Source organism: Gymnogyps californianus, chromosome 1 (genome assembly GCF_018139145.2).
Source record: "Gymnogyps californianus isolate 813 chromosome 1, ASM1813914v2, whole genome shotgun sequence".
Taxonomy (NCBI): Eukaryota; Metazoa; Chordata; class Aves; order Accipitriformes; family Cathartidae; genus Gymnogyps; species Gymnogyps californianus.
In genome coordinates this window covers 174,435,410-174,459,400 of record NC_059471.1, presented here as the reverse complement: position 1 = coordinate 174,459,400, position 23,991 = coordinate 174,435,410, and the positions used below count along the sequence as shown (strand labels likewise).

At 36.3% G+C, this 23,991-nt stretch overlaps 1 protein-coding gene across 1 annotated transcript in view; it reads left to right on the top strand.

Moving 5' to 3' along the window:
• PTPRQ (protein tyrosine phosphatase receptor type Q) overlaps positions 1-23,991 on the top strand; it is a 111,723-nt gene that overhangs the window by 20,410 nt on the left and 67,322 nt on the right. Inside the window, exons 12-21 of the mRNA XM_050902422.1 lie at positions 82-261; positions 1,073-1,180; positions 3,685-3,966; positions 6,938-7,120; positions 7,821-7,922; positions 10,346-10,466; positions 14,237-14,397; positions 15,985-16,130; positions 23,004-23,169; positions 23,647-23,937. Coding sequence (XP_050758379.1) covers positions 82-261; positions 1,073-1,180; positions 3,685-3,966; positions 6,938-7,120; positions 7,821-7,922; positions 10,346-10,466; positions 14,237-14,397; positions 15,985-16,130; positions 23,004-23,169; positions 23,647-23,937 — 1,740 coding nt within the window. The remainder of the gene's footprint in view (positions 1-81; positions 262-1,072; positions 1,181-3,684; positions 3,967-6,937; positions 7,121-7,820; positions 7,923-10,345; positions 10,467-14,236; positions 14,398-15,984; positions 16,131-23,003; positions 23,170-23,646; positions 23,938-23,991) is intronic.

The window sequence follows — 23,991 nt, the reverse complement described above, 5'->3', positions numbered from 1 at the left end:
CATGGCTTCTTTCACTGAACATTTTAATTTTTTTTTAATCATTTATTTACTTACTGTTATATTTTTCTGTTTTTGTTTAAGTTCCAAGCTCAGTACAAAATATATCTTACAAGAATATTAGCTCCTCCTCTGTTTTGCTGTATTGGGATCCTCCAGCAAATCCCAATGGGAAAATCATTCATTATACTGTTTATGCGATGGAACTGGATACAAAAAGAGCATTCCACACAACAACTTCAAACAACAGCTTACTTATGACAGGTACAGTGTCATTTGATTAAAAAAAAATAATAATTGCAAGTACATTATACAAAATTATTTCCAACTTCATGTAATGTAGCCATTTGCAAGGTAGGTGGACCAAATCTCCCCCATCCACACACATCCACATACACACAACACAACTGCATGTTAAGAGTAAGGTTGGGACACTACTGACAGATTTGTCTACTGTGGAGGGGTATGTAGGGAATGTGAGATGGGAGAACTAGGTAAGATGAGCAGTAATTTGTGAAATGTGCCAAGTAGTAATTTGTGAAATGGTTTTCTGCTTGGAATTTTTTCCTCAGCTGCTTCTTTCCACATAGGAAAATATTCCTAAATTGTCAGTTCTTTTTCAGACTTGAATTTTTTTCACAGTATTTGTCTAACATTAACAAGAATTTTCTTCTTTTAAGGTGGTAATTTTGATAGTAATTGAAGAAAATGCATTCCTCATGGGGTTTCAGGCATTTATTTATACTAATCAGAGTAGTGCATATAGAATAAAACCACGTATTTGGATGTACACATAAACATCCTTTGTTTTGACAAATAAATTCTTAAAGCTGTTTACAGGGTTGAAGCTGGTTGACTTATTTCAAATAATCAGTCTGTAATCTGTTGATTTGACTGAGTGCTTATTTGGCTCTCCCCAGATAAATGGTATTATACATATTCTGTCTTTTAGGTGACAAATATGTATCAAAACCTCTTAGAACAGTAACCATTTTTATAGTTTTGTAAGTAGCTATGAGGAAAAAAAAATGTTTATGAAGTCAACAGTCAAGATTTTTTTACTTAATCTTTTTAGGTTTAAAAAAGTACACAGATTATAAAATGAGAGTCGCAGCCTCTACCACAATTGGAGAAAGTGCTTTGTCTGAAGAGAATGATGTTTTCGTGAGAACCCTTGAAGACGGTAAATACATTGTTTGCAATGATGATTTGATTTCTGTATTGAAGTTTGCGCTTCTTCGGAACACTGGGCACATACGTAAGGAGGGGAAGAAAGTGTACAAATAAAATCAATGTGTGTTGAAATTATTAGTCTTCTATCAGTCAGTGACTTCATTCAGCCCATTTTTAGGTAAGTGCTAGAAATAACAATGAAAGCTGCAGCATGACTAGCAATCAACTAATTTCAACTCTGATAGACAAATGGGAAGAAAGCTGCAGAACTGAGATTCCTTCACTGAGAACAATGTGTCCTTACACCTCATCTAAAGCATAATCAGTTATCTTTGGGACTCCAGCTTATCTTTTTTTTTTTTTATGGTATCACATGGAAATTAGGTTGGTTTTGAAGCATCTAGAAGTGGCAGCTTTCAACAATTCAGAGGCCATATTGCTATCTATAAGCAGAGCTGCTGATAAAGTGAGGGCTTTTTACACTAAATGATATTATATGCAGTTGTTTTTGTACAGGTTTGGGGCTTTATTAATTTTCAGACTGATCAATAGTTTAAATGTAGGGTATAATGCTACTTTATGAAGATTTCTGGATCTTCCTTGCTTGCTTGCAAGGCAGTCTACGCCCATGAAGGCATAGGGGCAGTAGCTGGAGTTGCCATTGGCCTCTGCAAAGAGAACATGGGAATTTGATTTACAGAGCAGCGTCATGAGTATTAAACCTTAATCTTTTCTCATTTGTATCAGGTTTATATTTTCACTGGTTTCAGCAAAGTTATTTCTATTTTTTACCAAAGTAATAAAGCAAGTAATTGTCCAGTTGTCATTTATCTCTCTCATTGCCAAATATGCTACAATACAGGAAAAATAATTAAGTGAGAATAAAAGAGAGCAAAGGATTACAGGGTTAAAAATCATGGGGATTGATGAAGCTTAGATGATTTGAATAACCAACTAAAATATCAAATTAAACAGCGAAACTTAAAGTGCTCATAAATTTTTTTAAAGATTGCATGCTTCTATGCTGTTAGTTTTTTGCAGAGGAAAGGCATATCACAAGAACAGAAAATTACCTATCTAAGTATGTTTTTCTCTGAAAGTTTAGAATTCCTTGCCTTTGAGCATTACAGAAATTTGTTCAGAGTGGAGTTTCAGGCCAACCACTCATCCATTGGCAAGAGATGCGTGCAAGCCTTGAGGAAACTATTGAGAAAACTACCAGTAATTCCTGCCTTTTTATAAGGCTATGCGTAATTCCTCTTGTCATCTTCTTGTTCTTTAGTTTTCCTGAGGTAATTCAGGTTGACATTCATGTCTTCTAACTTCAGCCAACCTAGGAGTGACAACTTGTTTGACTCTTTTCAGAAGAGAGATACCTCCAAACAAAAGATTCACTACATCTGTCTTAGATAACTTATGTTAGGATGGAAGATACTAGGCTGTTGCATTTAAATATTCTATCATGCCAGATAAATTGCAAAATGCATTTCAGTTGAAAATTAAGCTTCTTCACATGGGAAATATCCATGTGGGCAGTCTTGTCATCCAGAGAGTAGTGATCTGTTACAGTTAACACTTCTCATTCATGGGCTCAGAAATCAGGAATGAAAGTGGTTTGTGAGACCTTTAGGACAAAAAAAATCATGATAAATTCTGAAATATCTGGATATAGGTATTTGTACACAAACTGAATCGCATAATCGTGGGTTCTTAGTATATTTTTTAAAAATTTTATAGGCAAGTTATTTCAGGGGTGATGAAGCCTTCAGAGGAATCAAGGATGACATTCAGAGCTGATTTTATTCATAAGTGCAGCCCACTCACTCCTTCAACACTTCCATGTGTTATTAGCTCACTGGAGTCACATGAACTCATATGTTGCCAGTAGATTTTTGCCAACATGCTACCCCAGAGCTGGACTTGTTTTGTGCATGACCTTCACACCCATGCATGGGAGATTTACACTGGGATCTTCATGGTCATCAATTGGCAGCTGTATCAGTAAACTAAAGGGAATGTAGTTACAGTGCATACAGTCCCTTTCTTGGTTCAATGGTTGGTTGAGTGAAATAAGATGGGTGGTTATTTAAGAAGAAAGCAGTAAGATGGCTTTCAGCTAAATTTAAAGAACCTGAATTTGAGGAAGACAGTGAGAGGAGCTGAAGGATCAGTCTGCATGAGAGCAGTAGACAGAAGAGATTTTTTTTTTTTTTTTTTTTTAATAAATGCAGTTTTGGATAGATTTATAGGTGGATGAGAACAGAAATTCCAGAACAGCTAAAGTGTCTGGGATGCAAAAAGATGCCTGGTTTTATCAGTGAAAAAGAAGACATACCAAAATTAACTGAGGTAAAAAGTAGAAAGGCTTTGAGAAGGAGAGTGAGTGAGTGTAGCCCTTTTGGTACAGTTAGCTGATCTAAATGTTAAGATCAAATAGGTTTATGAGATCAGTCCTATATTCAATTAATTGAAAGTCTCAGAGGGTTTTTTTTCTCTTTGATTTCTGTATTGCAGAACCAGACTCCCCACCCCAAAAAGTAGAGTTAATAAATGTAACTGCAACAGAAATAAATCTGCAATGGTTACCACCTGAGCAGCCTAATGGTCTCGTAACTCACTATGAAGTTCTGTACAGTGATTCCAATGATTTATTTATTAAAAATGCCTCATCTACAAGTATATCACTAAGTGAAATGAAGCCATATACTCTCTACAACATCTCTGTAAGGGCATTCACCAGACTTGGCCATGGGAATCAGTCATCTTTCCCACTTCTGGTGAGAACTTCTGAAACTGGTGAGTATATAGTTTTTTAAAAAATGTGGATTTTCCAGAATCAACTGCTTTATGTTGACCTTTGATGCCCAGGAGATCAGTTTAATTAATTTTAAAAGTATGTGTTTGCTTTGCAAAGCAGTAAGTTTGAACCCTGTTTTCTCTTTTATATACAAAGCAGAAGTAAGGAAATAGTAAGGAAGATTAAGAAGAAAATAGTGGGAAGTTTTATGCCTGATGGACTTCATATATTTTACTATTTGTCCTTGAAGATTCCTTCCATCTTGCAGGAAAATAATTTTTTGTAGGAAAGGAGGGGTTTCAAAACGTGAGTGCAATTTGGAATTCAAGTTATGAACTGAAATTTTATTAGAATTCAATCCTAATGGTTAAAAAAAATTTAAATTCACAGATAGTGCTATTTTGTAGCAGGCAAAGTTGTTTATGTTACTAGAAATATTTTGGAGAAGGTACAGATAAAACAAAATAGCACAGGATTAGAGTAGATGAAGTTTTTCCAAGAAAGGCAAGTAAATTTAGAAGTGAGAATTGGGAAGGATGAGCATTAAAGAAGTGTAACAAGGCATAGGGAGAGACTTGAAATAAATAAGTAGCTGTAAGGTAGGACAGGGTAGGGAAAGGAATATCGACAGAGGGTCGTTAAGTTTTCAGTGAAGCTAAACAGGAGAGGTATTGGAGAAAAAAATGAGGATAATGGTTTACATGGAGGAATAGATGGGTTAAGCTGTAGACTCAGGAATGAAAGGTGGCTGGGGAGACAGACAAGAAGGTTAGTTTCCTTTAGGACTCAGCCATATCCAGGTAGCACTGGTATGATAATCATCCTTTTTTGGAGGCCTTTTGCCATCTTCACCAATTTGCTACCTCAGACAACTGCCTACTTTATCTATACCTAGAGCTAGCCCTGGAACTAAGCATGCTCTGTTTATCACATTTTTCTCAGTAAGGAAAGACATGCACATACTGATGTTTCTCAGAAGGGACAGGGAGATGCTCTGGCTTCTTGATTGTTAAGACACAGTAGAATCACTATGAGCTCCTTCTCCTACTTGTTTCTGAAATGAACTTTGATTTTTCCTGCGTGAAGTAGTTGTGGTCTAGGCCTGCCTAACAAGTCAAGCTCTTAAGGAACGGGGACACAAACACCTACTTTTTAGATTGCATGAAACAGTAGTCATAGTAGAAGCACCAAGCTAGCTCTGCCAAGACATTGTGCCACTTTTGAGGATTTTTTTTTTTTTGGTCAGATGCCATAGGTATGTCCTTAGACATAACCTTTTTTTATTGCTCTCTTTAACTTAGACATCCGTCTTTTGTCTAAGTTGTATTTTAAGGCAGTTGGTTCTTTCTTATTGCCTAACTCCGCTGATGCTCAGAACAAAAATTTGAATTCCAGCTGCCTGTGATAGAGATGAGAAGCTGCAAAAACATCTTTGAGATTAGAAGAATGAAACTCAGGGAGGATCTGGAGAGTAGAGCATTTTGAGTGAAACACAACCTATTAATGGGCTGGTGTGTTTGAAGAGCTCTTGGGAGTTCTCTGTTACCATTCTACCATGAAATTAGGCAGAATTGTGGGCTGATTTTGCTTCCTCTCATGGCATTTATCCCCTTTCTGGATATTGCTTAAGCAGGAGTTATTTAGCGTCTTGAATGCAGAGTTTCATCAAATGTCAGTACATTTATAAGAATGTTTAGGGCATCCTAAAAACGTGTCCATGCCTTACTTGACCTTATGTGCAAATTGTGCTGTCATTGTATGACTATGATTTTCTGGAATAAGATATATTATACTATCAGTCCAATTTTGGATAATGGAAAACATACTTGTTTATTTGTTTGGGGACAGACAGACACATGCACACAAAAACCAATTGTCATGGCACAGCAAGGGCCAGCTGCGCCATAAGGGACAGGGAGCCGAGAGCTGAGGGGGTCCCTGGGCCAGGAGGGCAGGGGCCTCACTAGCCAGGACTTGTCCCACCCCCCCCCCAGTGAAGGGAGCAGGGCAGATCTGGGGGTGGCAGCCTGGGGCAGCCCTGAGTCCAGATTGCCAAACACTCCACGTTGACAAGGCAGGTCTGAGGTCAAGCCAGGAAAGTGAGTTAGCAGGTTCAGTGACACTAACCAAGTCAGACACAGCGCAGTGACAGCTGGGCAGGTCTGTAGTGATGGGGCCAAGCTGAGATCAGACTGCGATGTCAGTCTGCAAGTCAGGGACTAGATCAGTGGGTCCATGGCCAAGCACAGCCATAGCAGCAATGCAGCAGGAGCTGTAGCTCAGACGGGGCCAAAGCACGAGAGCCCCAGCTGAAAGCAGCTCCCAGAGGCCAGCGGTCAGCCCTGGCTGCAGCCTCACTGCAGCGTTGCCTGGGAGTGTGTCACCAGCGAGGACGAGGCAGCCCTTGGCTACGCTATTGCTAAGCTGGCCCTGAGCCCCAGCAGCGAAACCTCCAGGAGGGGGGATGCTTTCAGGGCGCTTACAGCAATGTGTTAGGCTCTCTTTGTTTTTCCGTACAAGTATTCATACAGTTTGTATAGATCACCTAGGGAAAAGGAAGAAAATGCAGGTTGCTGATACAAAGTGTATATTATGGCAGCACAACATGGAAAATCTCCTAACAATAGCTTGTTCCAAACTTGGAGGACTGCGGTGATAGTTATGGGGTGTTAGAAGGAAAGTTTAGTGTCATGCTCCAGATTTTTTTTTATCTGGCATGTTAAGATGATTTGCAACATTTTTTTTTTTAAATTTTTTTTTTTAAATGACCCATACCTTGTTGTTACAGTGTGCGTCTGTCATGTGTTTTCGATCTTCCAATTCAGCCTCTTTTAAAATCTATTTTGTACAAAAAATAGAATAAAAATCCAAATGTTTGTAATGTGTTTCATTTAAACCAGTTTAAGAAAATGCGTAACAAATCAATGAAACAGACTGAAATCTTCTATGAGTCTAAATTTTGTCTTCTAGTTCCTGATTCTGCACCAGAAAACATAACCTATAGGAACATCTCATCCATGGAAATTGAATTATCGTTTTTTCCACCATCTATTCCCAATGGAATCATACAGACCTACACAATATATCTCAAGAGGACTAATGGAACCGAGCAAAGAGTCATACACACTACTCTTCTGACGCTACGTATTACAGGCCAGTATATAATGATCTGGAACATATGGCAACTGCAAATTGTTCTGAGAAGGGATCAACAGACTGATGCAGATCAATTAGTTCATTGGTTGGACAAGATCCTTCTTGTCCTTATATAAAGTTATATGCTACCTGTCCTGAGAAATAGCCTATTGTGTCCTGCCGTAATGTGGTGGAATGGGCCATGAATGGTATAGAGTCTAACATATATCTCATTGTATTTTAGATGTTTAAAGTACAAGGAACTTCAATAGATTTCTTTGCATATCTATCATCATAACAAAGTAAACACTCAAGTCACCTGCATATCTTTCTGATCTTATTCTGGATAAAAATAAATACTTCCCTTTCCACTCACCTTTGCATCTTTTTCTATGTTCTGTCATTATTACTGAGGCATGACACAACAGTTAATGCTGGGAGCTCAGTACCTTAACCAGTAAATTTTCAGAGTACAGCCAAAGACAAACTGTAAAGCATTCTAGGAATATGAAGTATAAACTGGTAATTAGGGCTTTGCACCTTCTGTTGTTCATGCAGAATACTTTGTGTTCAAGTTTTCCTAATGCTTATTTCAGTCTCTAAAGACACAGATCAGTGTAAGTGATGGGCCTATTCAGCACTTCAAAACTAGGTCCATTAAAAAACCTAATTTGACCCACTGAATGGTTGGTTTATTGAATTCTTCTTCTTTATTTAGATTTAAAGAAATATACAGAATATGTTGTAGAAGTGTCTGCTAGTACCACAATGGGAGAGGGCCTTCGTAGTTCACCTCTGCATATACTGACTGATGAAGATGGTAAGTCAGAACAGAAGTTGCAGTGTATCATTGTCTGCCTGTAGTCTTAAACTAATCTTACACTTCATGTCAGATATGTGTAGGTTTTATATACTTTTTTTGCAATTAAATCTCTGTATTGATATCTGTATCTATCTACACACAAACATCTATCTATCTATCTGTCTGTCTATCTGTCTACCTATCTATCTGTTATTTAATATATTTACCAGTACAAGCAGTGTGAAATGGCATGATTGCTGTGCATGGACATTTGGTCTTACTAGTATCTTATGAATTTGAAGAATCCTAATTTACTAATATTATTTTCATCTAATACACCACATGGTAGAATTAAATATTGTGTTTGGTTCTGCAGACATGTGAGAGCTGGAGAAAGGGAAAACCACCAAAGGCAGCTTGAATGGTCCAGGGGCATTTCTGGTACTTTTGTTTGGAAATTTTTGGATTCTTCTAAACAGATGCATGTACAGATACACATACATAGATGCAGAATTATTAATATTATGAAAATGCTCAAAGTCCATCATCTGTAGTACTGGACTTCCAAATCAAGCAGGGGAGTGTTCTGCACTGCAGGCTGAGGGTAGAAAACAGTCGTTGCATCCCACGCTAATTAGTACAGCAGGTCACAAATCAGCAGAGGAACATTAAAATGATATTTGTAGTTTCAGTACCCAATTTAGTTGTGGGAAGTTATCGTTGGTCCCCTCTATAGTTTCTGGAGGGAGAATCCTGAAAAAAATTCAAAGCAGAATCTTAGCTTAGGTGCTGTGACTCACGTTTTGGAGAAGCCTGTGTCTGTCCCTCTCCATTGCTTAGGGAGGAAGTCTCTGGGAACCTAGACTAAAGTGGCATTGACACAAACCTCCCACCAGCCATTCCCAAATTAAGTCTCTCTTCATGTCTTAGGGAGCGCTGACTTGCCTAAGATCCAGCTTTTGATGATAACGGGTCTTTGCAAATCTCCAAGATGTTGATGGGCTTACATTCACACTGTCATTAATAAACCTTTGCTCAAGAGTCATGTTGCTGGAGCACACTGGGAACAGCTAATTTGGATAAATCCATCTTTTGCATAGAGTATTTTTATTTAGAGCAATGTAGATTCTATTCTTCAGCAAAAAATATCCTCTGAATAAGAACTGTAGAATGAACTAGACATGCCAAAAAGACATGACATTCACACTGTGACAGATCTTTTATTATATAGCCACTGAGGATAATATAACAAGTAAAACACTAAATACAGCTGTCACCATTTTTTGCTGGTAAAGACAGACATTCACTGAATTCAGTGAACCTTCGTTCATGAAAAATATTTTTTTTCTTAAATGTACAGAGTTCTAAAACCTTTATGCCAACTTTTGACATAGTGAAAGAAGGAGCAACAACTGAAAAACAACAATATTTATAATACACCACATGTTCTCTATTCACAGGAACAGAGTGTTCCAAGGTTCAGACCAAATGTTTCATAGATTTGCTAATAGCTATGCTCATATTCTCAATTTTCATGCATGACTACAGCTATGACCTGAATTTTTAGTGCATGATGCTCTTTGGTTTAATTTGAGAAAAACAAAAGTAATTCTAATATTACTTCATAGTGATACATATATCCATGAATCAAGATAAAGAAAAAGATTTACTTCACAATAACATGCTAATACAAAGCAGTATCACTTATGCATACATGGGTATATTTTTCCTCAGCAATATTTATATGAACTTTAGAATGAAATCCAACATAATCTAACATTTTCATTTACTTACGTTGTTTCCCTACACAGTTGTGATACGGTGTCTTGGAGAGTTCATCTCAAAATGAATTTTAAGGGTTTCAGTCAATGCCTATCTTTGTATTTGCCCTTGTGACATGTTAGATGTATGAATGTGGTCCTTATTTGATGGAGTGAATAGATTTTTACCGCTGCCTAGTATCCCACACTTTTATCATCTCTCAATGCCATGCTTATCCATTTTTCCACCTTTTCGTGCTTTGTATAATTCTTTACAGCACCTCTTTTTCCTCAGGGGAACTATTTTGCTATATTTTACATGTGTTCATACCTATAAAGCTCTTGCTTTTATTAGAAGAGGGGAAAAAAAAATTACAGCAGTGTACTCGGACAGTAGGTGAATCACTGTGACCTACCCGTTGCTCTGTTTTCTCATGAAGTACTTTTTCCATTGAATCACAGAAACAGATGTTCTAACACCACCATGCAAAATCTTCTTTTATCATCTGTCAGAAAAAGGAAAAGAAGCTGCGCCTTAACATTAGTTGATGGATACTGTACCAGTATAGTACAAAGTTCACTTTCCATCACAAATAATTAAAACCCTATTTAAGGATGCTGCGTATCCCATCGATCTTAGCTGTTTAACAAGATGTTGTGTCCTGTTCTCTCATTTTATAGCTCCGAGTTCTCCTCCAGAATCCCTCTCTGTAAAACAGTTGTCGGGTGTCACTGTGAAGTTGTCATGGAAACCTCCACTGGAGCCAAATGGAATTATCCTCTATTACACAGTTTACGTCTGGTAAGATTTTCTGGAAGTAGTTCTGAGGATAAATATTAATCTGTAACCTATCAGGAATGTTAGGTTTTTCTTACACAATGTGTTGATTACACGTTTTTGGAGCACAAATATTCATCCAGCACTTAAAATACTACCCTTTTGTATATACAAATTCAGATATAATATAGTAGCTGAAAATTGAGGTATTAAATATTTTGTAAGTATTTTCAACATTTTCCTAAAGGTTATGTCATGGTAAATGAATGCAAATTTAAATTAGAGCATCGTGACTATTTTCATTATATTCTGATTAGGCCTGTTCTAAGGCAGGGCACAAGCCTATGCTAAATTGTCAAGGAGGTTTGAAATAGGTTTAAAATAGAGAAATATTGCTTCCTTTTGTAGAAAGTGTGTAAAAGCAATGTTAAGAGTCTTTGTATGTGCTATCGGTTATGTCTACTGTTATATTTTGTATTTATTATATTCATAGCAAACAAGTATTTTTTAACAGATATTTTTCATTTACTATTTTTTTTTTTTTTCCTATCTATCCTTTCTTTTTCCCCTTTTTTTTTTTTTTCTTTTTTCCTGTCATCCCTCCTGGGATCTTTTTTCACCTTTAAAAACGAGTTTTGTCACTTTAAAACTTGCATCTTCTGTCCTATTCTCTGCATAACATAGTTTGGTCTAGTGATGTGGCATCTCTTCAAAGATCTATGTATAACTTCTACTGGGAGTGAAAAGATTTCATTATTGATCATTTTTAATATATTGCATTTATGCTGTACCATTTTATTGCCACTACTAAGGTGCAGGAAGCAAATGCTAATATGCACCTTATGAGATGTGAAGCAGATGTGCAAATCAGCAGTCATTGTAAACACATTACTATTGAGCTTACGTTTATTATTTTAGTGTTACTTGACAGTTTTGGGGTAGGGTTTGGCCTCAGTTCCTATTGAATTTTTTTTAAATTATAGCTTCTAGTTAACTTGGTGATAAAGTGAACAGGAGTGAGCTCTTCTTTCCAGAAAAGTTAAATTTGGCTTGTCTTGTTACTGCTACTGTATTGGCAAGGTCTGGAGCTCTTTAACCACAAAAAACATTAAATTAAAGACTATCCTCTAGCTAGGAAAGAGTTACTTCATGATAAGGATTATGGTTTTGATACAGGCTGTGTTGAAAGACTTGAGATTATACAACTTTTCATCCTTATATTGCCTTAAAGCTTACTGCTTTTGTTATTATGACGAGTTAGTAAGAATTATTTTTTAAAAACTGTTAATTGATCCATCTTTCTAAATATTTGAATTAAGCAACCACATAACTTTTTGCAGTAAGCCTTGTCCTTTTTCCTTCCATATTCTCCTTGCCCTGTCTTATCTGTCCTTACTGTGCCATATCTAAAATTAGAGAGGCATTAGGTATCATCTTGAGGCAAGGACATTGGAGAAAAACTCCCGTTGCCTTCAAAGGGGCCATAACTTCACTCCTTCCTTGGAGGTTTTTTTGGGGTGGGGGAGAGGGGAAGGAGGGGAATTTTAAGTATTTAACAAAATTGTCTATACAATTTCATAAAATGCATTGCAGGGTGAGATTTGACACAGCAAACTGCTGTGCCATGGTTGCTGCTTTTGGGAGGCATTCAATATATTTGGGGGGAGATTGTTAGTCCCAGAGCTTCTCAGTAAAGCAGAAAGAAGAAGGTTAATACAGATGTTAATTAAATTGCAACTTCTCTTAAATATATTGCAACAGTTATAGAGAATTTGATAACCTTTCTTTAACAGATTGGGAACAAGAATCCACAACTATTAGAACAGAAAGGGTAATATCTGTAATGTTTCCATTGTTAGTATCTTTCATGGAATTTGTCACAGGACAAGGTGGGTTTGAGTGCTAGCAGGTAGCAAAACAACTTTGTGTGCCTTGAGTCTACAAACTTGTACTCCCTGAGTCTGCAATTCTAGAGTATTAAAGGCATATTACCAAAATTGCTGAACTTGTATATAGCTATTGTCTTTTGGCATTATCCTGTTCAGCAAATTTTTGTGAGATAATTACTGACTAGATCTACTTTGAGGTACAGATTTTTAAGAAAATATGGTACCTGTCTTTGTCAAGTGAAAGTGTGCAATTTCTTAGAACCTCTTTGTCTGGGTTTCTGAAGGATCTCATTTAAAACTTAATATTATTGTTCTTCATTAAAATTCCTTGGCTTAGTTTACTCTGCTAGGTACTTTCTTTCTCATTGTCTGTGAAGACAACTAACTTTGATTGGTGTTTTCTTATTATTTTGATTGCAATCTCAGTTGTTGCTAAACAGAAAACCAACTTTTCCTGAAACACCCCAAGCTTTTGTTCTTCTTCCTAACTATGCCTGATTGTGGAAATGTTTTTTGGCAAATAAGATGTTATAAGAATGCAATTACTCAGAGTAGAAGTGTTTGCAGCAGTAAGCTGTGGATTTTCTTCTTACTTAAATTATAACCAGCTACATTTTTCCATACTAAGAATATATTGGGCAAAGATCCAAGAAAAGATGTCTTTTCTTTGTATAGAATTTGATAACTGCAGCTGCAACCTTTTCTATCTCTTTACTGACTATTCAAAATGTCAGAAGTTTGGGAAAAATGTAAATGTTGTTAACTTTCTCTGTTACCAAGAGCGTTTCCCATGTCAAGAGCCATTCCACTCAAAATTTGAAAGGGATAGGGAGAATTTAGTTTTTTCGTTCTCATACATTTTCTCATTCCAATTGCTTGTTAATGTAGCTTTATTTCAGGAGTATCAGATGGTGATCTTCGCTAATGGGACATTCATTCATTTATCAAAGGATGAAATCAGCCCATTTAATAATTTTGAATCAGCCTTTCCCTTTTTTTTTTTAGAATTAGAACTCATTCTTTTGTTTGTGAAGAGCTCCACAGTGACTCCTGGAGCAAGATATATGGTTTTAGTTGTCAAATTATCATCCCTGTATGAAATCCCATTAAAGACACAGGGCACCCATGTATACAGACATCTTTGCAGGAATGGAACATTAGTTGGCTTTTTCTCTGCTATTTTTTTTCATAAAAGATTAAATTAATTTAATGAGGAATAGCAGACTTTTTGAATTCAAGTTAGTTATTTCTGTATCTTATTTTACTTTCTGATAATCATTTCATACCTATGCTAATACCAGCGTTTTATTAATGTTACATCTTACAGTCTTTCTAGGCGGGTTTTGACCTGACTAGAGTTCCATTCTGATCCCCTGCTACATTCCACCAGAATTAACTCAGCACCAGCTAATTCCTGTTCCATATCATCTTCTATTATTCCATTTATAACTTCAGCCTTCTGACCAATTTCACAGAGTCACAGTAGGGCATGCTCCCTGCTATAATCTTTTTATATTTCGCTATTCCTGTCCAGGGAGACAGTTTAGTTATGCCCTACTGTGTCCTTCCCAAGGGTACCACATAATATTTGATAGCAGTTACTAGATGGACATGCTCCTCCTTGATATTCCATATAATCATTGTCTTTGCTGATGTAATTTACAAATATATTTCTGTGGTGTTTGGTTTTTTTTTTAAGCAAAATTAAGAGTCCTGTTATGATGCAACAGTACAAAAGTGAGCTTTTCAACATAAAAGACAAAAGTTATCCCAGTCTTTTTTTTTAAAGCCTAAAATATTTGTATTTACCACAATATTGCATTTTTCAATTTTATATCATACGCCGCAGTTGTATACATACAGAAATGGTGTGTATATATAATTAATAAAATACTTTTTCTTTAGGAATAAAATGTCAAAAAGGAGTGTTAATGTAACAGAAACATCATTGCAGTTCACAGACCTGGAAAATAACTATGAGTATAGTGCTTACCTAACAGCAAGTACAAGATTTGGAGATGGCAACATAAAAAGTGATACTATAACATTCAGAACTTCTGAAGGAGGTAAGCTTATGTATAGTGTGAATCTTTAATTTCATTCAGCCTTAAATTTCTGTCAGCCTTATTTAAGTTAATAAAGCTACTGAAGTAGAAGTGGCATTTGGCTGGTCAAGAAGAGACATTCTACCTGTTTGTGTGTGTCTCTGTCTTTGTGTGTACATGTATCTATGGCTCTATAAAATTATGATGGGTATTTCTGTTAATTTACTGAGCAGAACTTTGCATTTCCCTTTAAGACAGATAAGATTAAAATAATTTAATTTTAAATTTTGAAATAAATTAATTTTATAATATATTTTAATAGCTCTTTGCTTTATCTTGCTGTGACACAACTTCTGATAGGGTAAATACTCTTTAGAGACTCTCTCACAGGTCTGAAATGGTTTTAATTTGAAAATGAAATCCGTAAGTGTACACTGATTTGTTTGTTCTATTTTAATGATTTTATACTTCCAACATGGTAGATGACTTTTATAAATAATCATACTATATACTGTGCTTTGAAAGTCATTCAGTTTAATTATTGTTTCTGGTTTTCCCATCAATTATATTGCTATAATCTGTTCCAAAATGGATAGTATGCAGGCATATTTCAGAATCATCCTGCATAGATGAACTGGCTTCCCAAACCACAGTCACTAGCAGGATTAGCATCTATCCAAGCCAGCCCTCAAAAGGCTGTCTAAATCATCAGGTTGTAGGTATTCCCAGTCTTTGCTGTTGAAGCTGTTATGGAAACATGAACTGACTTTTTAGGGCAGGATTTTTAGGAACTGATCCTGGAGTTCCCCCTCCAACTAATATTTTAGTATTTTACACAAACTAGAACAGCACAAAGCAAGAGAGATAAGATAACTTACAGTGTTCAGTGCTCTGCTGCGTGTTGTGTAGAGCCCTTTCTTGGATGGCGAGAAATATGGATTTAAATTCTCTTAAGCTGACTTAAGGAACTGAATTTGAGTCTCCTACATCACTGTGCTAGTGAGAAGGACCATATGCTGCTATTCTTTACAGGATAGGAGGAGAGGCTAGTTGAAGAAGACTTACAGAGTCCTTCCTGCACGTTTGATAGGCCGAGGAAAGAGGAAAAACCAGAAATTATCATACTGTCCAAGCTTAAGTATCTGGTTTACCTACATGAGTTGGGAGCCTAAATTCTGTTTATAATCAGCAAAAAGAAAACAAGGCTTTTAATTTAGGTTTTCTGAAACAAATCCTTTTTTCTTCCTATTCCTGAAACAAATCCTTTTCCTATTATTATGGAGCATAGAGGCCTAACTCAGTCAACTTCCATGTCTGCAAATTAGACTTTCCATGTGCCCAAAGCAGTAAGTACAGGACAAATTGTATAAGAAAAGAGTATCTGTTTACAAATGCAGCTAAATACAAATGTGTCTGAAAAAATAGCGTTTTAAAAATTTATTTACATCTACTATTTTATTTCATCATTTCCAGAAGCAGTTTTTATACCATAATCAGAAATACATTTAATTTGACATAGGATGTTGTCAAATCTATAGTGGATGTTTCTTGGGCACTAAAATGTAAAAAACCTTGAGTTAGGTATGCTAAAACTTAACATTTTTCCAGCACCAAGTGATCCACCGAAAGATGTTGTGTACAGAAACCTTACTTCCACATCAGTAATGCTATTCTGGTCTCCTCCTCAAAAGCCTAATGGAAATATACTGTACTACTCAGTTTATTTCAAAAATAATTCAGGAATATTCATACAGGTAAGCTTATTTTTATATTCTTCTTTTGTAGAATTCAATAAAGTGTTCTAATAGTTCATTAAAGATTAAATCAATTTTATAGTTATCAATACATTGTTTTTTCATATTTATCACAAGGCAGTTTTTTAACTTATAAAGACAGAAGCACATCTTGTAATCATATGTGTTCCACTGTGCATCTCATTGGACATTCACATCACTAAGCATTAAAGCAAATAGGTTTTGTGTAATATTCCATATTGTAAAGTTTATATGTGTATGTATATGCACACACATACATCTAATACATATATATGCACAACATATATAGATATATAGACACAAGACCAATTACATTCATTGCACATCCTTAAGACTGTTTATTTTAGTCTAGTCTATCAATTTGAATAAATTTCTGTAACAGTTCTGTTTTTACTTTTTAACGCATGTTTGTACAGTACTGAAAATAAGAAGATAATGTCAAAGTAGTGAATACATTATTATTTCATACTTTTGTTACTCTCAAATGGAAATTACTGTTTAGTATATTGAAACAAAGATATTGAGATTCCTAAGTTAAAGCATAAAAGACAAATAAAATGTTTTTTATAATTTTTTGGTGATCCACACATTCCCGTGTAGGTTTTTTGTTGCTACTTTCATCCTTAATTATGCACCACATTTATTAATTGTATATATAGTTTTTCTGTTGTCCCTTCTGAAAATACATTATGATACAGAAATATAATAAGAAGAAATAAGCTTCCTTGACAGGTTTTTGGTCACAAGCTTTACACATGGGGAAGAAAAGAAAGAAATACCAATTCATGAAGAAACTAATGCATGAAAAATTACCTCTACTGCATAACTTATGCTCAAGATACGTCTAGTGTGAGGTATGCATGTGTTTGAAGATAACTAGAAAAAAATATTCACAAATTTTACAAATACCTGTGACTGAGTAATTGCTGACATACTTCAGCGTATACACTTCTCTGAATTCTGTGAAGCTGTGTGGTTGCCAGGCTTTGTCTGCACAGTTTCAGATGCAAGCAGGACCATGCCATCAATTCACATTCTGATGAGATTAAAATCAGGGCTACAGTTTAGAGCTTCAGCTCTGCTTGCACACATTGCTATACCAACAGCATTTTTCTTAGCCTAACAAATCCCTGGAGAAACCTTTACACCAGTGCATTGCCTGAACTAGCTCATGCTATGAAGAGCGTCTACATTTATCTAATTCTTGGACAGCTCAAGTGATTTTAGAGGAGGACTACGGACTTGGGCTATTCCTGGCTTCAGGAAGGTGGAACTCTGAGGTGAATGGGTAAGGTGAAACTGATACACTGAGAGCTAAAATCCCTCTGGATGTGCCCAGGACTCTGGAAATGAAGGAGCAAGATAGGGAAGATGGAGCACAGTAGCATTGGCCCAGCAAGGTGAGGTTCCAGTTTCATTATTGTGTGATGTAGTTGGGCAAGGAAGGGATGGTGGCATGGGTGGAAGTTGCTGCTTTGGCATATTATGTGGTGGATGGCAGAAAAGTGCTGACAGTAGCTCTACTTCTACGTGTGGAAACTGCCATTTTTGCCCTTTCAGCTTTGATTTTTAACTCATCCCTCTGCCATCAGAAGACAGGTTTCAGCTGCTGTTGCATCTGTCTCTTACTGGCCATGGGAGATCACTATTAATCTCTCAAATCATGATCCACTCCTAATCTATCTGCTGCCGTTAACTCCCTCTGCCCTTCACGTGCCTCTCTGTTCACTATTTGGCATGGCAACTACCGTATCTACATTGCACTCCTTTTCTGTACCTTGGCATTCCTGTGGGTGCAAGACAGATGCCAAACAGGAGAAAAAAACAACTCTCCCCTGCTCATTTCTGTCAGATATTTTATATTACTTTTTACAACAGAGAAATATGTGTGAGAAAGCCAGCCTGATATGTATATATATATTTTATATATATGACATATACAGACAGTTATAAGCTGTATGAGCGTATGCACACATACAGCTTACAACTGTCTGTAACTTAGAAGTACAACCATGTAGTTGCAGGGGCTGTTGGTAAGTTTTGTATTGCACACATTTGGAAAGAAATAATCCTTAGTTGGAATACTCTGCATCTAGGTCACCATTCTACTTATGTTTATCCAAACTGTGTTTTCAGTTTGGGAAATGACACAGGAGAATTAAAAAAGTAGATGATCTTTTCACATTTCTAGGAACCCCACCTTCTCAGACACGCTGCTGTAGCAGCCATTCTCTGCCAGTCTTTCATCTGCTTCTTTGTCAGGACATAACAACAGAGGTCCAAGTCTTAAAGCTTATCTTCTAGATGCCTGACAAAACATCCTGGCTGAAGAATATCAAGCAAATTAACATCTTCCGATGCTGTCATAATCTGAAATAGATAAAAAAGTCATACTAAAACTAGTGCTATTCTGTTGTCTCAAGTTCTCACTTCTCCTCACGTTCTCAAACTCCTCAGGCATATTAAAACCTAATTAATATCAAGCACTGATTATGAATATGTTAAAAACAGGAAATTAGTAGCTGCAGAGTAAAGCATTTTGTTTAGGGGGAAGAACCCAAAAGACCTGAGATAAAGGATGCAGTTTACTCCTTGACATGATGCAGAAACTTGCAGGAAAAATAGTTTTCCTTTAAAAAGAATAAAAAGCTACATACCTTCATAGGGCAGAAAAATAATGTATAGTTTCTTTGCTTTACAGGTCTACATGAGAAATTACACTGCGGCTGTCCAGTCAGAAGGCCTGGGATGCTCAGACCTAGGATTCAGAACCAGAACAGCAGAAGGAAAAATTTAGTGATGGAGATTAGATTTGAGGATTTTGGTAGATGAGTGGGCTGTTTCTATGGGGATGCTGACAGGTTGTAAAAGAAAAAGTGTCAGAGAGGGAGAAATGACTGGTAGCCAAATAGAAGAAACCATCACTTGAGCTAGGCTAGGTTCAAGTTCAGCTTTATCTTTCATCTTCTGCTGCCATAGGTCTAGGGAAAATGCTACTTTTTGGGTTGTGTTTGCTACTCTGCCCCAGTGCAATAAAGATATGGCACGTATTCTGATGAAGGGCACTTCCTACACAGATGACATGGCACTGTACCTCTTGTTCATGTCAAGCTTTCACTGTTTGCAATAGCAGCTTTGCAAGTTTTGCTCCACGGTGCCTTGCCTGGTGCTTGAAGCAATCATACTGCCCACATTCTCAGTCTTAATGAGGAAAGAAGTCAAAGAATCTGTGAAAGTAATTGTCTCATTGCTAAATACTGATCTGTAAGAGATATCACTGACTTGAATAAACACTTTTATTCAATCTCTCTATACTTGTGTCTTGATTAGCAAGAAAGTGGGAAAGGTGCTAATTACAAATAGAAATTTATGCTTGGAGAAAGTTCTCTAGTGTAGGAATTTCAGTACAGATGACAACTGTCCGGCTCTGCCAAACCAGACAGGGGAACCAGGAGCTAAGTAGAGAAAAAAAGCCCACCACCCCTCTAGAGACTGGACATTAGAACCCAAATCGTCCAGCCCTGCTGTACTTCAAGCCAACCTAAGTGAACATGACTAGATACAGTTCAGAGTGAAATTTGGCTTGGTCTGCCCTCAGGATGCAGACAAGGGATGCAAGCAGTGTGCTATATTAACTTAATAATCAGACATTTTCTTTCACCAGTATGACTAAAATAGGGGTAAAAGGGGAACTTCCCTAAAATACACTGCAATTTTTTTAAAAGATGGCCTCAGAATGGTACAGCACACAAAAAGGAAACGTCTTCACTTAGGTTGGTACTGGAACAGTGTGCATTACGCTCCTTGAGGGATGGCTTGGATTAGCCCTCACAGTGTCACCACTCTCACCTGATTGCCAGAGTCAAGTATGTGATACTCTAACTCAAAACAACAGTGCAATACAATGAACCTAAAGAAGGAAACAGAACAGGGGAAAAAAGGTTAACAGTGAAGAAGAGCAGCACTGTGTTGTCTGTATACAACTAATTACAGCTTTATGCCACTGGAAATTTCTGCACTTCCTGAGGTGAAGAAGATACTACTTTCTGCTGACACTTTCATGGCCTGTGTGTATTGCTTACACTTAGCTGCTTTTAATAATCTGATACTTTGCTATGTCAAAACTTCTTTCATGTATGGATGAAGAAAGGGACAGAAGGAAGAATTTCTTCAGCTGTAGCCAAAGATCCTAAGCTGTTTGCTTTCATCTACAGCCACAGTTAATTGTAAAACTTCCTATAGTGTTCTATCCCCAGGGTACAATTAGTGCAAGTTTCATCTTTTCTCAGTTTGTACCCACACAGTTCTTCCTGCTCACCCTTACTCTTAATTATGTCTTCATTCTTTTCTAATATTTTGTCATATCAGAAGTTTGAGGTAATCTCCAGTCCTTGGGCTCCTCATAGTAAGGGGACTACCTCTTAAAACAGTTTTTGTTGAACCACCAAAAAGTCTGTTGTTGTAGCGTTCACGTTGGTTCACTGAGTCCTTAACTGCGAGACAGCTGACTAAATTGTAAAGGTATGCTTTTTAAACTGAGTTGCATTTTCAGCTGTTCATACCAATAAACTCCCATTAAATCTAGAATCAAAACGTGATGTGGTACCTTTGACATTTTTACCTTGAAAACTCAGAGAAATATTTAAGGTCTTTTTTTGGTTCTTCTTAGGTATTATTATAATAAATTACTAATTATTAATAATTACAATATCTAACAATAATTACAATATCTAATAATAATAACAACAGGAGGGTAGTAGAATGATGCTTCTGGGTCAGAAGGTATTTTCTGTCATACTGTGCTTGAGCACCAGAAAGCTTAATTAAATATCTTAGAATTCGATCCTCTGTTTCCTGTATCATACCCTACCCCAGTGTAAAGTAAAGCTCTTCCTAGCCTTTTTCAGTTAGTTCCGTGAAGATAGTGTGAGCTTCCATCTATGTTTAGAAGAAAGTCATATATTAAGGTGGAATTTCATAGTATTTTGACTGATGTTGACTTAACCTAATCTTTCAGACAAACTTAACAATGTGCTTTAAGTCTGTTAATAGGAGTGGATATAGAAATTTATACCACAAATTTGTGCGGCTTCTATTCTGCATTCAAAACAAACGCTTACATTTTGAATGCCAAACGGTTTACTTATTTATGTTATGTGAGCACTAGTGACTGTAGGCAAAACTAGGTTTTCAGATATTGGTATAAAAATCTCAGGGAATGAATGAGAGTGTCACCTATTATTTTCTGCAGAAATAAAATAATTTTGCCTGTACAAAAAAATTGGTGAAGTGTTACATTAGATATATAAACTGATACATATTGATGACAGACATCAAGATGGCATACTGAACTATCAGTTTGCACAGTACTGGCTCAGCTGTTTGGTAGAGCGTATCACAGTGATTTCTTCAGTAGGAATTTTCCTCAAGAGAAATATAACCCATTTTTCAGTATGCAGTTTTAGTATGCCTGTGTTTATATGTGGTATTTCTGAATTTAAATGTGCAAACATTACAGTCACCTTCCTCCTGTTTTAGTAAGTCTGCTATCACAGCCTCTCTTTTTTAGGAAAGCATTTAATTTAAAGCCAGCTTTGATTTTAAGGAGATGGAGGGTGCGAATAAAATGTAACACCAAAAATAGTGGGCAGGCCAAATAACTGAAATGTGTACTAGGCGATTCATCAGGGGGTTGGGCAAAATCCAGCTCACTATGAAAATATTGCTATGTAGAAAAATTAGGAGGACTCCTTTGGTCCTGAGAAGTGCTGCCCATGCCATCTGCTCAACGGGGCAATGTCGCTGCTGGAGAGGAATGATACAGACTTTTCAAATCAGGAGCAAAGTTTTGACTTCCTACCCAATGCTGGAGCTGAATAGGCCTATGGGGTACATAACCTCTCGACAGTTTTCAAAACACGAACCAAACTACTTTGGATCATCTAAGTCAGGTTCCCGTAAAGCAGTGGGTGATTTGACACATTCAGTTATGTGGTATAGCTGACCTTACATAAATAATCTGATTTATATTTTTTTCTATTCAGTTTCCAAAATGGTTCATTCCAAACAGGAATAGCCTCCTCAGAGGGGCTGATCTAGAGCACTAACCTATTGCTACAGTCACAGTTTTAGTGGCATTTTTTATATGTTTCGAAAGAAAGTGAGACTTGGTTCTGGTGCAATCCTTTTGTTAGCAAGTAACTGCACAAAGAAAAGAAATTCTCTTGGTTCCTTAAGTTTAACGCAATCCATTTGGTACAGATGTTTGCATTAGAAATAATGACATATTTTTAATGGAAAGGACAACTAACAAAAGGAACAGTTTATCAAGTGTTGCGGTGAGATCTCTGCCACTGGAAGTTTTAAATTCAAAATCAGACAATTTTCTGTAAGATCTACTCTCATAAAAATAGAATAAAGTGAGAGAAGTCCTTTGATTTGCTTCATGCAGATCAGGCAAGGCATTCACGTGTGATCATGTAATCTATGACCAATTAGCAGATGATACTTTTTTTTGTCATTTTCTTGATGCAATATGAATAAACACGTTGCAATATTACAGATTTAATGTGTCTTAAAAAAAGGTGAATTGGCATTCAACTACAAACAACAGGAGGAGTCAGTTACATACTCTAGTACTTACAAGGAGTAACAATAGGCACCATACAACAAATTACTTGAGTATTTCAGTAAAAATCAGGACTCATTAGAAGTCAAAGTGTAGGTTTATGTTTCTTGAACACTATGGTGAATCATATTTGGTGGTGGTGGTGATGGCTAAATGAGAAACTAGAAAGAGAAATCAATGAATAAATAACATTTGCAATGGCAACACTTTTTTTTTTCCTTTAGAATTTCACAAGTTATGGTAACGACAGCGATGTCAGTATGTCCCAGTCTGCAGTTCTGGATGACTTGGCAAAATACAGCCATTATACTCTATGGTTAACTGCAAGCACAGCTTTTGGAGATGGAAACAAAACCAGTGAAATAATAGACGTGTATACAGATCAGGATAGTAAGTTAATAACTTTTTTAATGCTCAGTGTATATCAGTGCTTCCATTTATTAAATACTCTCCAACTTTAAAATTATTTTACTGTTATGATGGCAAAGTTAAAAGAAATTTAGTAGGTACTGTTTTCAATACTGCAGTATTTTTCTTTGCAAGGAAGACATTTTGATCTGAGTCTTTGCTTTATAATACTAAGAATGTAGTTCACAAGCTTCTTTGGATATGAGCAATAAAAATATTGTCTTAAACCATCATTAAGACTCTTTTATTGAATAAATTTAACATAGATGGTTATTCATATATGCCTTCAAAACATTTTGCTTCTGATAGTGAAACATAAATGATTTTTTAAAGTTGTACAAAATATTACAAGTGAGATTTACAGACTAATCATACATTGAGCATTTATTTCTGTTTTAGTTTTGGATGCTTTTTTACCGTAATCCATGCATTTATTTTTTTGCTTATTGTCTCTCATAGTCCCAGATGGTTTTGTTGAAAATCTGGTCTATCAAAACATTTCCTCATCTTCTGTAAATGTAAGCTGGCTTCCACCATCCCAGCCAAATGGCTTAGTCTTCTTTCATGTTTCTCTAAGTTTATTGCAACTGGGAACCAATAAGATATTGTCTTTCGTTACTTACAACACAAGCATCATTTTTGACAATCTGGAGAAATACACTGATTACATTCTGGAAATCACACCAGCCACTGATAAAGGATCTTCTGAATTGCATGCTCTAAGTCTGCATATAAGAACTGATGAAGATGGTAAGATAAGTATATTTTATATACTACGAAATAGTATACTAAGTATACTACTAA